This window comes from Cetorhinus maximus, chromosome 5 (assembly GCF_964194155.1).
Source record: "Cetorhinus maximus chromosome 5, sCetMax3.hap1.1, whole genome shotgun sequence".
NCBI lineage: Eukaryota > Metazoa > Chordata > Chondrichthyes > Lamniformes > Cetorhinidae > Cetorhinus > Cetorhinus maximus.
Window position 1 is genome coordinate 166,193,372 of NC_135883.1, and position 15,525 is coordinate 166,208,896.

At 44.8% G+C, this 15,525-nt stretch overlaps 1 protein-coding gene across 3 annotated transcripts in view; it reads left to right on the forward strand.

The window, feature by feature from the left end:
• Positions 1-15,525, forward strand: part of soul4 (heme-binding protein soul4) — a 69,433-nt gene that overhangs the window by 22,865 nt on the left and 31,043 nt on the right. For all 3 annotated transcript variants that reach the window (XM_078542779.1, XM_078542781.1, XM_078542780.1), the window contains one exon: positions 5,042-5,127. In XM_078542779.1, coding sequence (XP_078398905.1) covers positions 5,042-5,127 — 86 coding nt within the window. The remainder of the gene's footprint in view (positions 1-5,041; positions 5,128-15,525) is intronic.

Here is a 15,525-nt window from a genome sequence, read left to right on the forward strand (position 1 = left end):
CAGTCTTCATGTATAAGCATAGACAGGTTCACAATTACAGTTTGTAGCACCTGTCACTGGCTGGCGATCTGGGAGGGACGTTGGTGGGAAGGCAGAATCCTGCTGTGTTTTCCTTCCTTCTTTAAGCCAAGAGTGATGAGATCACTGTTAACATTCATATTATCACTCCATTTGAGATTAATATATATATTAATATATATATATTAAAATATATTCTAGACATCAATCCCACAGTAACTTTAAAATGCTTCATATGAGATCACTGCATTGGTGCAATTTCATGACTTGCCATTGTTCCTTGCTGTGGAATGTATGATCTAATTTGTGCCTTGATTTCCGGTTCTTGGCTCTGTGTAATGGAAAGCCACAGACCAGAAGCCAGACGCGACGTAACTGGGAGGGAGACACAGAAAGTTACCCTAGTTTGTTCTTTCACACAAAGGCCTGGAGCATGTCACCTTTGTCAGGCAATGGTAATGACCTAGAAGGATCTAAGAAGATAAGAGAGTTCAGAAAGAGAAAAGGCTATTTGGCAAATCAGGTTTATCAGGGGACCAGGCAAAGGAAGTCTTGCTCAACTGGTTAATGGAAGTGAGGACTTGGAGGAGGATGGTGTGGTCAACCATATCAACGGCTGCAGAGGGATGACGAGAAAGTGCACCAGGGTCACAGAAGACGTCATTTGTGACTTTGATAAGGACCCTTTCGGTGATGTAATAAAGTGGGAGAAAATAAACTTTTGAGGGTAAACTAGCAAGTAATATAAAAATGGACAGTAAGAGCTTCTCTAAATATATAAATAGGAAGAGAGAGGCCAAAGTGAACATAGGACCCTTAGAGAATGAGGTTGGGGAAATAATAATGGGGAACCAGGAAATGGCAGAGGAGTTGAATAAATACTTTGCATCAGTCTTCATGGTAGAAGACACAAATAGCATTCCAAAAATACTAAATAATCAAGGGGCAAAATGGGGGGAGGAAATAAATACAATAACTATCACTAGAGAAAAAGTACTAGGGAAACTAATGGGGCTAAAGGCCGATAAGTCCCCTGGACCTGATGGGTTACATCCTAGGATATTAAAGGAAGTAGCTACAGAGATAGTGGATGGACTGGTAGTAATCTTCAAAGAGTCATTAGATTCTGGAAAAGTCCCAGAGGATTGTGAAACTGCCAATGTAACACCCTTATTCAAGAAGGGAGGGAGACAAAAAACAGGTAACTATAGGCCAGTTAGCTTAACATCCGTTATTGGGAAAATGTTGGAGTCTATTATAAAGGATGCAACAGCAAAGCATTTAGAGATGCATAATATAATCAAGCAAAGTCATCATGGCTTCATGAAGGGGAAATCATACCTGACAAATTTATTAGAATTCTTTGAGGAGGTGCCAAGCAGGATAGATGAAGGGGAACCAGCAAATGGAATATATTTGGATTTCCAAAAGGTGTTTGATAAGGTACCGCATGTGAGGCTACTTAATAAGAGCCCAGGGTGTTGGGGGTAGTATATTAGCATTGATACAGGATTTGGCTAACTAATAGGAGACGGAGTTGGGAAAGGGGGGCATTTTCAGGATGGCAACCTGTAACTAGTGTAGTGCCATAGGGATCAGTGCTGGGGACACAATTATTTACAATATATATTAATAACTTGGATGAGGTAAGTGAATGTACTATCGCAAAGTTTGTAGATGACAAAAATAGGTGGGAAAGCAAGTGGTGAGGATGACACAAAGAGTCTGCAGAGGGATATAGATAGGTTAAGTGAATGGGCAAAAACGTGGCAGATGGAATATAATGTGGGAAAATGTGAGGTTATGCACTTTGGCAGGAAGAATAGAGGAACTGAATATTATTTAAATGGAGAAAGACTGCAGAAAGCTGCAGCACAGAGAGATTTGGGGGTCCTCGTGCATGAACCCCAAAAAGCTAACATACAAGTTCAGCAGGTAACAGGTAAGGCAAATGGAATGTTGGCCTTCAAATCAAAGGGAATGGAGTATAAAAATAGGGAAGTCTTGCTAAAACTATACAAGGCATGAGTTAGACCACACCTAGAATACTATGAACAGTTTTGGTCCCCTTAGCTAAGGAAAGATATACTGGCATTGGAGGCAGTCCAGAGAAGGTTCACTAGGTTGATCCCGGGTATGGAGAGGTTTTTTTATGAGGAGACATTGAGTAGGTTGGGCCTGTACTTATTGGAGTTTAGAAGAATGAGAGGCGACCTTATTGAAATTTATAAGATTCTTAAGGGGCTTGACAGGTAGATGCTGATAGGCTGTTTCACCTTATGGGAGAATAGGACCAGAGGGCATAATTTCAGAGTAAGGGGTCGCTCATTTAAGACAGAGATGAGGAGGAATTTCTTCTCTCAGTAGGTAGTGAATGTACGGAATTCTTTACCTCAGAGGGCTGTAGAGACTGGGTTGGAGATAGACAGATTTTTAATCAATAAGGGAATCAAAGGTATGGGGAAGAGGCACGAAAGTGGGGTTGAGGATTATCAGATGAGCCATGATCTCATTGAATGGCAGAGCAGACTCGATGATCCGAATGGCCTACTTCTGCTCCTATGTCGTATGGTCTTATGTGGCTGGAGCAGAAACTAGATTGGAGGTTTAAACATGGAGTTGTGGGAAATTAGATTTTGGTGACAACAAGAACAGGTTCAAGGAAAGGGAGGTTGAAGATATGGTAGTTTGTAAAGCCTGGGATCAAGGGTATTTTTGGCGGGGGTACAGTTATGATGAAGATTTCAAAGGGACAAGGACAGTATCTGAGTAAGGGGTACCATGTACAATATTTGTTAGCATAAGGGCTTGGTTGAAGACGGAAAATAAGAAGGGAACAATAAGAAAGACATTAAATTAAAATCAGAGGGGCATGGTAGGATGAAGTTGATTTGTAGAGTGGGTGGAATCAACTTGAAGCACCTGTGAACTGATGTGGAGGGTGAGTGAATCCAGGAGCTCTTTGAAGGGTAAGTGAGAACACTGCTCAAAATATGCCTGTGGAAAGTAGAGAGCCAAAGAAGTATGGAGAATCATGCATGTTCTAGGAGGTTCAGCAGAGGAAAGCAGTGGCCTCTGATTAGTAGTGCACACCAGCAGATGCACGACTGTGAGCCAGAATTTACTGTCTGATTACTCTCCAGTGCCACCTGCGGGTAAGTGTGTGTGCCTCAGTGAAAAGGAAAAGAAAAACTTGCGTTTATAGAGCACCTTCCACAATCACAGGATGTCCCAAAGCACTTTACAGCCAATGAAGTACTGATGAAAAGTCATCACTGTTGTAATGTAGGAAATGCAGCAGCCAATTTGTGCGCAGCAAGCTGTCACAAATATAATGAATAGATAATCTGTTTTTGTGATCTTTATTGAGGGTTCCGAGAGGACAGGATCAGGTTTGCCCTATTGCTCTCTGGATTTGACTAGTTGCTGATAATTGGGTTAGTTATCAGAAGATTCCTGACATCTGTAGAAACAAATCCCAACATGAGCCATTAGCTACATGAGAAGAAGAGGAAATTGTGGGAGAATAATGTTTCCATTGGGTAAGTAATAGTTAACGTCTATCTGCTTCACATTGGAGTGAAACTTTGACAAGGATTCTGCTGATATCTTGCTCAGTACTCCTCCAGCTACCAAAAACAGATTATCAGAGGTAAGGTGAGAGTGACTGCCCTTGACATCAAGGTAGCATTTGTCCGAGTGTGACATCAAGGAGCCCTAGCAAAACTGGAGTCAATGGGCATCGGGGATTTTTTGGGGTCGGGGCGGGGGGGGTGTAGAGACGGACTCTCCGTTATACCTAGCACAAAGTAAGATGGTTGTGGTTGTTGGAGATCAGTCATCTCGGCTGCAGGACATCACTGCAGAAGTTCCTCAGAGTAGTGTCCTAGGCCTAACCATCTTCAGCTGCTTCATCAATGACCTTCATTCCATCATACAGTCAGAAGTGATGTTCACTGATGATTATACAATGTTCAGCATTGATTGCGGCGACTCAGGTACTGAAGCAGTCCATGCCCAAATGCAGCAAGACCTGGACAATGTCTAGGCTTGGGCTGATATGTGGCAAGTAATATTCATGCCACACAAGTGTCAGGCAATGACCATCTCCAACAAGAGAGAATCCAGTCATCATCCCTTGACATCCAATGGCATTACCATCACTGAATCCCCCACTATCAACATCTTGAGGGTTACCATTGACCAGAAACTGAACTGAACGAGCCATAAATATACTGTGGCTATAAGAGCAGATCAGAGGCTCGGAATCCTGCGGCGAGTGACTCACCTCCTGACTCCCCAAAGCCTGTCCAACATCTTCAAGTCAGGAGTGTGATGGAATACTCACCACTTGCCTGGATGAGTGCAGCTCCTACAACACTCAAGAAGTTTGACACCATCCAGGACAAAGCAGTCCGCTTGATTGGCACCACCTCCACAAACATTCACTTCCTCCAGCACCGACACACAGTGGCAGCAGTGTGTACCACCGACAAGATGCACTGCAGAAACTCCACAGAAACTGACAGCTCCTTCCAAACCCAGACCATTACCGTCTAGAGGGTCAAGGGCAGCAGACACATGGGAACACCACCATCTGGAAGTTACCCTCCAAGCCACACACCATCCTGACTTGGAAGTATATCGCCATTCCTTCACTGTCGCTGGTTCAAAATCCTGGAACTCCCTTTCTAACAGCACTGTGGGTAGTTCAAGAAGGCAGCTCACCACCACCTTCACATGAGCAATTAGGGATGGGCAATAAATGTTGGCCTAACCAGTGACGCCCACATTCCATGAACGAACGGAAAAAAAGGTCATTCATTCATTTTCTATTTTGGAACCCTGCTTTGTGTAAATTGGCTGCTGTGTTGGCCTACAAAACAAGTGACTGCACTTAACTCATAATTCATTAGCTGTGAAATATTTTAGGATATTCTGGTGACATTATACAGGTCTATGTAAATGTTATCTCTTCCTCTCACAGTTATTGCATTACTTTCTCTGTGAATGTGACTTACAGAGATGACAGGCCCAATTCAGCAATTATCAAGAAACAATCAAGCACGGGAGAATGTGCCCTATCAACCCATCACATGCCTTGAGAAGGTAAGGGATTGAAGTTCACGCTTGGATGCTGGGTTTGGATGATTGTTTTGCTGTGTTGAGCATGTATGTAAAGAATTACCTAATCTAATTAATGTAATATAAGTTACGTACTGATTGTATAAAGAGAAGCACAATTGGACCTCAAAAGGGTGAGGTTTCAGCACAATTTTTGCTGCTAAAGGTATATTTAAAAAATCACTGTGGCTTTTAAATGGGTAACTCCAAATCTTTTGTAAAGATTACGGGGGAGGCAGTGGTATAGTGGGCTATTACTGGACTAGCAATCCAGAGGCCAAGGCTAATGCTCAGGGGACACAGTTCAAATTCCACCATGGCAGCTGATAGAATATAACTTCAATAAATTGATCTGGTTTTAATTAAAAGCTAGCCCTTTAGGGAAGGAAATCTGCCATTAAATGGCCTCTGAAATGGTGAGGGAAAAGCTTACTTGACCTCATCCTCACCAGTCTACTTGTCAGAGATGAATCTGTCTTTGTCAGTACTGGTAGGAGTGATTACCCATCTTCATATTGAGGATACTCTCTATTGTGTTTTGTGGCATTACCACTGTGCTAAATGGGATAGATTCCAAACAGATCTAAAACTGGGCATCCATGAGGCACTGTGGGCCATCAGCAGCAGCAGAATGGTACTCGAACACAATCTGTAACCTCATGGCCCGGCATATCCCCCACTCTACCGTTACCATCAAACCCCAGTTCAATGAAGAGAGCGGGAGGGCATTCCGGGAGCAACAACTGGCATATAAAAATGACATGTCAACCTGGTGAAGTAACAACACAGGACTATTTGCATGGCAAACAGTGGAAGCAGTGTGCAATAGACAGAGCTAAGCAATTTCACAACCAATGATGTAAGCACTGCAGTCCTGCCACATCCAATTGTGAATGGTGGTCGACAATTAAACAACTAACTGGAAGAGGAGGCTCCACAAATATTCCCATCCTCAATATTTAGACAAGCTGAGTGAGTGGGCAAATGCATGGCAGATACAGTATAAAGTGGATAAATGTGAGGTTATCCATTTTGGTAGCAAAAACAGGAAGGCAGATTATTATCTGAATGGCTATAAATTGAGAGAGGAGAATGTGCAATGAGACCTGAGTGTCCTTGTACGCCAATCGCTGAAGGTAAGCATGCAGGTGCAGCAGGTGGTAAAGAAGGCAAAAGGTATGTTGGCCTTCATAGCCAGAGGATTCGAGTACAGGAACAGGGATGTCTTGTTGCAATTGTACAGGGCCTTGGTGAGACCATACCTGGAATATTGTGTGCAATTTTGGTCTCCTTATCTGAGGAAGGATGTACTTGCTATAGAGGGAGTGCAGCAAAGGTTTACCCGACTGATTCCTGGGATGGCGGGACTGACATATGAGGAGAGATTGAGTCGATTAGGATTATATTCGCTGGAGTTCAGAAGAATGAGGGGGGATCTCATAGAAACCTATAAAATTCTAACAAGACTAGACAGGGTAGATGCAGGAAGGATGTTCCCGATGGTAGGGGAGTCCAGAACCAGGGGTCACAGTCTGAGGATACGGGATAGACCATTTAGGACTGAGATGAGGAGAAATTTCTTCACCCAGAGAGTGGTGAGCCTGTGGAATTCGTTACCACAGAAAGTAGCTGAGACCAAAACATTGTATGTTTTCAAGAAGGAGTTAGATATAGCTCTTGGGGCGAAAGGGATCAAAGGGTATGGGGAGAAAGCGGAAGCAGGCTATTGAGTTGGATGATCAGCCATGATCATAATGAATGGCGGAGCAGGCTCGAAGGGCTGAATGGCCTACTCCTATTTTCTATGTTTCTATGATGTGGGAGCCCAGCACAGTGTATAAGGCAGGAAGCATTTGCAGCCATCTTCAGCCAAAAGTTCTGAGTGGATGATCCATTTCGGCCTCCTCTGGAGCTCCCAACTTCACAGATGCCAGTCACAGCTTCACAGATGCTGGGCGTCGCTGGCTCGGCCAGCATTTATTGCCTATCCCTAATTGCCCTTGAGAAGGTGGTGATGAGTTGCCTTCTTGAACCACTGTGGTCCATGTGATATAGGTACACCCACAAGTGCTGTTAGGGAGGGAGTTCCAGGATTTTGACCCAGCGACGGTGAAGGAATGTCAATATATTTCAAAGCCAGGATGGTGTGTGGCTTGGAGGGGAACTTGACATCAAGTCAGCATTTGACTACGTGTGGCATCAAGGAGCCCTAGCAAAACTGAAGTCAATGAGAATTGGGGGGAAAACTTTCCACTGGTTGAAGTCATTCCTAGTATGAAGGAAGATGGTTGTGGTTGTTGGAGATTAATCATCTTAGATCCAGGAAATCACTGCAAGAGCTCCTCAGGGTAGTGTCCTGGGCCCAAACTTCAGTTGCTTCATCAATTACCTTCACTCCATCATAAGATCAAAATCTTCTGTACCATTTGTGACTCCTCAGACACTGAAGGAGTCTGTGTCCATGTTTAGCAAGACCTGAACAATATTCAGGCTTGGGCCAATAAGTGGCAAGTAACATTCAAGCCTCACAAGTGCCAGAAATTGGCCATCTCCAACAAGAGAGAATCTAACCATCTCCACTTGACATTCAGTGGCATTACCATTGCTGAAACCCATTCTATCAACATCCTGGGGGTTATCATTGACTAGAAACTGAACTGGACTAGCCATATAAATACTATAGCTACAAAAGCAAGTCAGAGGCTGGGAATTCTGCAGCGAGTAACTCACCTCCTGACTTTCCAAAACCTGTCCACCATCTACAAGGCGCAATACAGGAGTGTGATGGAATACTCTCCACTTGCCTGGAGGAGCGCAGCTCCAATAACACTGAAGAAGTTCAACACCATCCAGGACAAAGCAACCTGCTTGATTGGCACCCCATCCAGCACCTTCAACATTCACTCCCACTGCCACCGACGCACAGTGGCAGCAGTGCGTACCATCTACAAGATGCACTGCAGCAACTCATAAAGGCTCCTTTAACAGCCCGCAACCTCTACTACCCAGAAGGACGAGGACTGCAGATGCAGGGAACGTCACCGCCTCCAAGTTCCCCTCCAAGCCACTCACCATCCTGACTTGGAACCATATTGCCGTTCCTTCACTGTTGCTGGGTCAAAATCCTAGGACTCCCTCCCTAACAGCACTGTTGGTGTACCTACAGCACATGGACTGCAACGGTTCAAGAAGGTGGTTCATCACCACCTTCTCAAGGGAAATTATGATTAGCAATAAATGCTAGCCTAGCCAGTGATGCCCACATCCCACAACTGAATAAAAAAAAAAAATTAGGCCTGTTTGTCTGCACTCTGTTGATGTCTTTGAAGTGGAGCGGCTCCATTTATTTGTATTGTAGCTTCACACTTGACAGGTCGCCAATCCATTGCATCGATTCCCAGTAGCAATGTGCTATCAGTGAGGACATTGTGTTCTGAAGCAGCTTTGATTTTTCCCAGCATCAGATGGCTCTGTATCCTGCCCCATGACTGCCTACCCTTTTATTTTAACAATCGTCAGGTGTTATTGTCAATCAAAAAGGGTAGTAAATGCCCCCCTCTTAAAGGAACACCACGAATTAACTGTAACAAAGGAAAACAAACTAAGGGGACAATTTCTCAAGAGATGGTTCTACCTCTTCTAGTTTCACGATTGACAGGACTGATTATAATCGCAACCTCTTTCTTCACCACACCACCAAGGGTGAGTGTAGATGATTCAGAGGTGCACAGCTACAGAAGGAAGGAGACTTAACATAGAGCTGTAGATTTAAATTATTTTCCCCTATAGTAAATATTCTCAACTACAATATTCATATGCATTGGGAATATTTTTCTTTCAAGGGAGATTCTAATTAATATTTCATCGAAATAATTGAAAAAGTAGAGAGATCTACAAGGCTGTAACATGTGAAATTCATAGACGATATATGGACACAGGGTTAATCCATGTTGAGGTATTTTCTTATTGAAAATACAGTATGAGCTTGATCCAGTAGATTTTCCTTCATAACATTTGTTCCCATTGTGAGCATCTTGAATAAGAGTGCCCTCTACTGGCCAGTTACAATTTACCCATCTTTTTTAAATTTCAATTTGCATTTTTCTATTCATTCCTGAAACAGTTGTACTTTGCCACTGCTTTATTCAGGCTGTTGCTTCTCACATTTTGAAACAAGTAAGTTGGGAGCACTCCTCTGGTTGGAGTCATACCTAGCACAAAGGAAGGTGGTTGTGGTTTTTGAAGGTCAGTCATCACGGTCCCAAGATAACGTTGCAGGTAGAGAATTTTCTCCCCGTCAGGTGGGCTGGGCGGGAGCGGGCGCTGGCAGGCACGCAGCCGATTGCCACCCGCGATCGGCTGCATGTCACCATTTTACGTGGGCGGGCCAGTTAAAGCCCGCCCAGCGTAACGTGCACCAGGAAGTGCTCAGCGCTACCTGTGCAGGCGGGGGGAGGAGGGAGAGTCGGGGCCTGCATTCTTGCGCGCACGCGCGCGAAAGAACGCAGAAATCTCCCTGAGGCATGGAGCTGCCTCAGGGAGATTAAGAATGGTCATAAAGATTTGAAAAATAAAAGAAAAATTATTCAGACATGTCCCCTCATGTGACATTGTCACATGAGCTAGGACATGTTTATGAATTTACATGAAACATTTTATTTTATTAAATTAATAAACCCTTCATGAAACCTCATCCCGCCCGTGGATGAGGTTCCATGAAAAATGCGAAGCCTGTCTGGGCTCTTCGCCTGCTGCCAACTTTAAGGTTGGACGGGTAGCCCTGACAAGTACTTTAATAGTTGATTAATGGCCTTAACAGGCCTTTGACAGTTGGCGGGCGCGCAGCTGACTCCAGTGCACACCCACCAAACTGAAGATCAGAATGACGCATACCCAACATCACCATGTGTCATTTTATGTGTCGGCATGCAGGCACCCACCCCCCCACCCCCCGCACACCGACCAGAAGATTCTGCCCCAGGAGTTCCTCTGGGTGGTGTCCTAGGCCTAACCATCTTTAGTTAATTCTTCAATGACCTTCCGTCCACCATAAAGTCAGAAATGAGATGTTTGCTGATGATTGCAGAATGTTTAATGTTATTCACAACTCCGCAGATACTGAAACATTCCGTGTCAATAAGCACCAAAACATGCACAACTTTCAGGCTTGGGCTGAAGTATGAGTGGCAAGTAGCGTTTGCACCACATATATATACCAGGTAATGATCATCTGCAAAGAGAGAATCTAACCATCTCTGCTTGACATTCAATGACATAACCGCTGCTGAAACCCCATCTATCAACATCCTTGGGGTTACTATTGACCAGAAGCTTAACTGGATCAGCCTTTTAATACAGTGGCTACAAGAACAGGTCAGAGGCTGGGAATTATGTGGCGAGTAACTCACCTCCTGACTCTGCAAACCTGTCCACCATCTCCATTTCTTCTTAGGATGTCCCTTGGAATTGAGGATAATCCACTGCTCTAGTTTGATTGGTTCTGAGATGGCTGATAAGTTCAAATGCACAATCTAGTTTCTGCTACATTGCAGGGCAGATGGTACTTGAAGGGTTGGGTAGATGAGGTGTTTGGAGGTTTGTGTGCTTCTTCCAATGCCTCGACTTCACCTCTGCACATTCTGGATGAAGTCTCCCAATGTATTTGGTGCCTTCTGAGCTGAGCCTTCTCCATTTCGGTTACTCACAAGCCAGGGACTCCCATGAGTCTACAGAGATGTTTGACTTCTTTAGGGATGCTTTGAGGATATCTTTAAAGCATTTCCACTGTCCTCCTGGGCATCTCTTGCCACGGCCAAGTTCTGAGTAGACTAATTGCTTTGGGAGTTTGGTGTCAGGCCTATGAATGACGTCCTGCCCAGTGGAGCTGGTTTTAAGTGATTAGAGCCTCGATGCTGGTCAAGTTGGCTTGGGAGAGGATGCTGCTGTTGGACTGTCTGTCTTATCATCAGATTTGAAGGATTTTGCAAAGGCACCATTGGTGGTATTTCTCCAGTGCTTTTCCTTAATCGGTGGAAGGCTGAGTTGGCATGTTGGAGGCAATTTTTTTTTAGCGAATCTTCACACGCTTTTTTACCCTTGGGAAATAATGGGGAGGTGGTGATGGGATCCCTGGGCTAATTTTCAGGCCATTGAGCAGCGTCATGAAAGTTCCTTCCATGACCAACAAGTCTTGGCATGGGACTTGAACCAGAGCTTCTGGCACAGAGGCAGGGACGCTACTACTGTGTCACAAGATCTCCTATTGGAGGCAATGATGGATTTCATTATGTATATTTGCCATCGTCAGGAGGAGGCTACCAAAATATGGAAAATGGTCCACATTTTCCAGGATCTCGCTGTTGACTTAATCAATGGTGGGTGGGGGTTGTGTAGAAGGTGCAGGTGTTCTGCTGTGGGAGCTGGTTGGAAGAGAACCTTAGTTTTCCGGTGTTTAGTGGAAGGCCCATTTTCCCATATGCTTCAGAGAACAGTTGACAATTACCTGGAGCTCAGTGCCATCTACATACTGAAGCTCTATGTTTGAGGTTGGAGTGGTTTTGGTTGTAGATTGAAAGTGGCGTAGGTGAATCGGTTTCCCCTCTGTCCTGAAGATTATCTCCATGCCTACAGGTAATTTTCTGGAGGTGAGGTGCAGTATTACAGCCAAGAAAATGGAGAGGAGAGTTGGTGCAATGAAACAGCCTTGTTTGACCCCAGTTTTCACTGACATTGGGTTTGTGGTGGTTCCATTGATGAGCATAAGACATAGGAGCAGAAGTAGGCTATTCGGCCCGTTGAGTCTGCGCTGCCATTCAATGGGACCGTGGCTGATCTGATAATCCTCAACTCCACTTTCCTGCCTCTTCCCCATAACCCTTGATTCCCTTACTGATTAAAAATCTGTCTATCTAAACCTTGAATATACTTAATGACCCAGCCTCTAGAGCCCTCTGTAGTGAAGCATTCCACAGATTGACTACCCTCTGAGAGAAGAATTTCCTCCTCAGCTCTGTTTTAAATGGGCGCCCCCTTACTCTTCAGATTATGCCCTCTGGTCCTAGACTCTCCCACAGGGGGAAACATCTCAGTTTCTACCCTGTCAAGCCCCCTAAGAATCTTATATGTTTCATAGAAACTAGGAGTAGGCCATTCGGCCCTTCAAGCCTGCCCTGCCATTCATTATGATCATGGCTGATCATCCAACTCAATAGCCTGCTCCTGCTTTCTCCCCATATCCTTTGATCCCTTTCGCCCCAAGAGCTACATCTAACTCCTTCTTGAAAACATACAATGTTTTGGTCTCAACTACTTTCTGTGGTAGTGAATTCCACAGGCTCACCACTCTCTGGGTGAAGAAATTTCTCCTCATCTCAGTCCTAAATGGTCTACCCCATATCCTCAGACTGTGACCCCTGATTCTGGACTCCCCCAGCATCGGGAACATCCTTCCTGCATCTATCCTGTCTAGTCCTGTTAGAATTTTATAGGTTTCTATGAGATCCCCCCCTCATTCTTCTGAGCTCCAGCGAATATAATCCTAACCGACTCAATCTCTCCTCATATGTCAGTCCCGCCATCCCAGGAATCTGGTAAACCTTCGCTGCACTCCTTTTATAGCAAGAACACCCTTCCTCAGATAAGGAGACCAAAACTGCACACAATATTCCAGGTGTGGTCTCACCAAGGCCCTGTATAATTGCAGCAAGGCATCCCTGTTCCTGTACTCTAATCCTCTGGCTATGAAGGCCAACATACCATTTGCCTTCTTTACCGCCTGCTGCACTCCAGCTTGCAGAGCTTCAGCGACTGGTGTACGAGGATACCCACGTCTCGTTGCACATTCTCCTCTCTCAATTTATAGCCCTTCAGATAATAATCTGCCTTCCTGTTTTTGCTACCAAAGTGATTAACCTCACATTTATCCACATTATACTGCATCTGCCATGCATTTGCCCACTCACTCAGCTTGTCCAAATCACACTGAAGCATCTCTGCATCCTCCTCACAGCTCACCCTCCCACCCAGCTTTGTGTCATCTGCAAATTTGGAAATATTACATTTAGTTCCCTCATTTAAATCATTAATGTATATTGTGAATAGCTGGGGTCCCAGCACCGATCCCTGCGCTACCCCACTAGTCATTACCTGCCATTAGGCAAAAGACCTGTTTATTCCTACTCTTTGTTTCCTGTCTGCCAACCAGTTGTCTATCCATCTCAATACACTACCCCCAGTCCCATGTGCTTTAATTTTACACGCTAATCTCTTGTGTGGGACTTTGTCGAAAGCCTTCTGAAAGTCCAAATAAACCATATCCACTTGCTCCTTCTCATCAACTCTACTAGTTACATCCTTGAAAAATTCCAATAGATTTGTCAAGCATGATTTCCCTTTCATAAATCCATGCTGACTCTGTCCAATTCTACCACTGTTTTCCAAGTGCTCAGCTATGAAATCTTTTATAGTGGATTCTAGAATTTTCTCCACTACTGACATCAGGCTAACTGGTCTATAATTCCCTGTTTTCTCTCTACCTCCCTTTTTAAATAGTGGGGTTACATTAGTTACCCTCCAATCTGTAGGAACTGTTAGAGAAAGGTAAAAGTGGACATTGGCCTGCTGGAAAATGACGCTGGAGAAGTAGTAGTGGGGAACAAAGAAATGGCAGAGGAACTGAATAGGTACTTTGCGTCAGTCTTCATGGTGGAAGACACGAGTAACATCCCCAAAGTTCGAGAGAGTCGGGGGGCAGAGGTGAGTATGGTGGCCATTAGCAAGGAGAAGGTGCTAGGAAATCTGAAAGGTCTGAAGGTGGATAAATCACCTGGGCCAGATGGATTACACCCCAGAGTTCTGAAGGAGATAGCTGAAGAGATAGTGGAGGCATTAGTGGTGATCTTTCAGGAATCACTGGAGTCAGGGAGGGTCCCAGAGGACTGGAAAATCGCTAATGTAACCCCCCGTTTAAGAAGGAAGTGAAGCAAAAGACGGGAAATTACAGGCCGATTAGCCTGACCTCGGTTGTTGGTAAGATTTTAGAGTCCATTATTAAGGATGAGATTTCAGAATACTTGGAAGTGCATGGTAAAGTAGGGCAAAGTCAGCAAGGTTTCATCAAGGGGAGGTCATGCCTGACAAATCTGTTAGAATTCTTTGAGGAGGTAATGAGTAGGTTAGACAAAGGAGAGCCAATGGATGTTATCTACTTGGACTTCCAGAAGGCCTTTGACAAGGTGCCGCACAGAAGGCTGCTCAGTAAGATAAGAGCCCATGGTGTTAGAGGCAAGGTACTAGCATGGATAGAAGATTGGCTGTCTGGCAGGAGGCAGAGAGTGGGGATAAGGGGGTCCTTCTCAGGATGGCGGCCGGTGACTAGCGGAGTTCCGCAGGGGTCAGTGTTGGGACCACAACTTTTCACTTTATACATTAATGATCTAGATGAAGGAACTGAGGGCATCCTGGCTAAGTTTGCAGATGATACAAAGATAGGTGGAGGGACAGGTAGTATTGAGGAGGCAGGGAGGCTGCAGAAGGATTTGGACAGGTTAGGAGAATGGGCAAAGAAGTGGCAGATGGAATACAACATGGGGAAGTGTGAGGTCATGCATTTTGGTAGGAAGAATAGAGGCATAGACTATTTTCTAAATGGGGAGAGAATTCAGAAATCTGGAGTGCAAAGGGACTTGGGAGTCCTAGTCCAGGATTCTCTTAAGGTTAACTTGCAGGTTGAGTCGGTCGTTAGGAAGGCAAATGCAATGTTGGCATTATTTTGAGAGGACTCGAATATAAAAGCAGGGATGTGCTGCTGAGGCTTTATAAGGCTCTGGTCAGACCACATTTAGAATATTGTGAGCAATTTTGGGCCCGTATCTCAGGAAGGATGTGCTGGCCCTGGAGAGGGTCCAGAGGAGGTTCACAAGAACGATCCCAGGAATGAAAGGCTTAACATATGAGGAACGTTTGAGGACTCTGGGTCTATAGTCGATGGTGTTTAGAAGGATGAGGGGGGATCTGATTGAAACTTACAGAATACTGAAAGGCCTGGATAGAGTGGACATGGGGAAGACGTTTCCATTAGTAGGAGAGACTAGGACCCGAGGGCACAGCCTCAGAGTAAAGGGAAGACCTTTTAGAACAGTGATGAGGAGAAACTTCTTTAGCCAGAGAGTGGTGAATCTATGGAATTCATTGCCACAGAAGGCTGTGGAGGCCAGGTCACTGAGTGTATTTAAGACGGTGAGAGCTAGGTTCTTGATTGGTAAGGGGATCAAAAGTTACGGGGAGAAGGCGGGAGAATGGGGTTGAGAAACTTATCAGCCATGATTGAATGGCGGAGCAGACTCGATGGGCCGAATGGCCTAATTTCTGCTCCTATGTCTTATG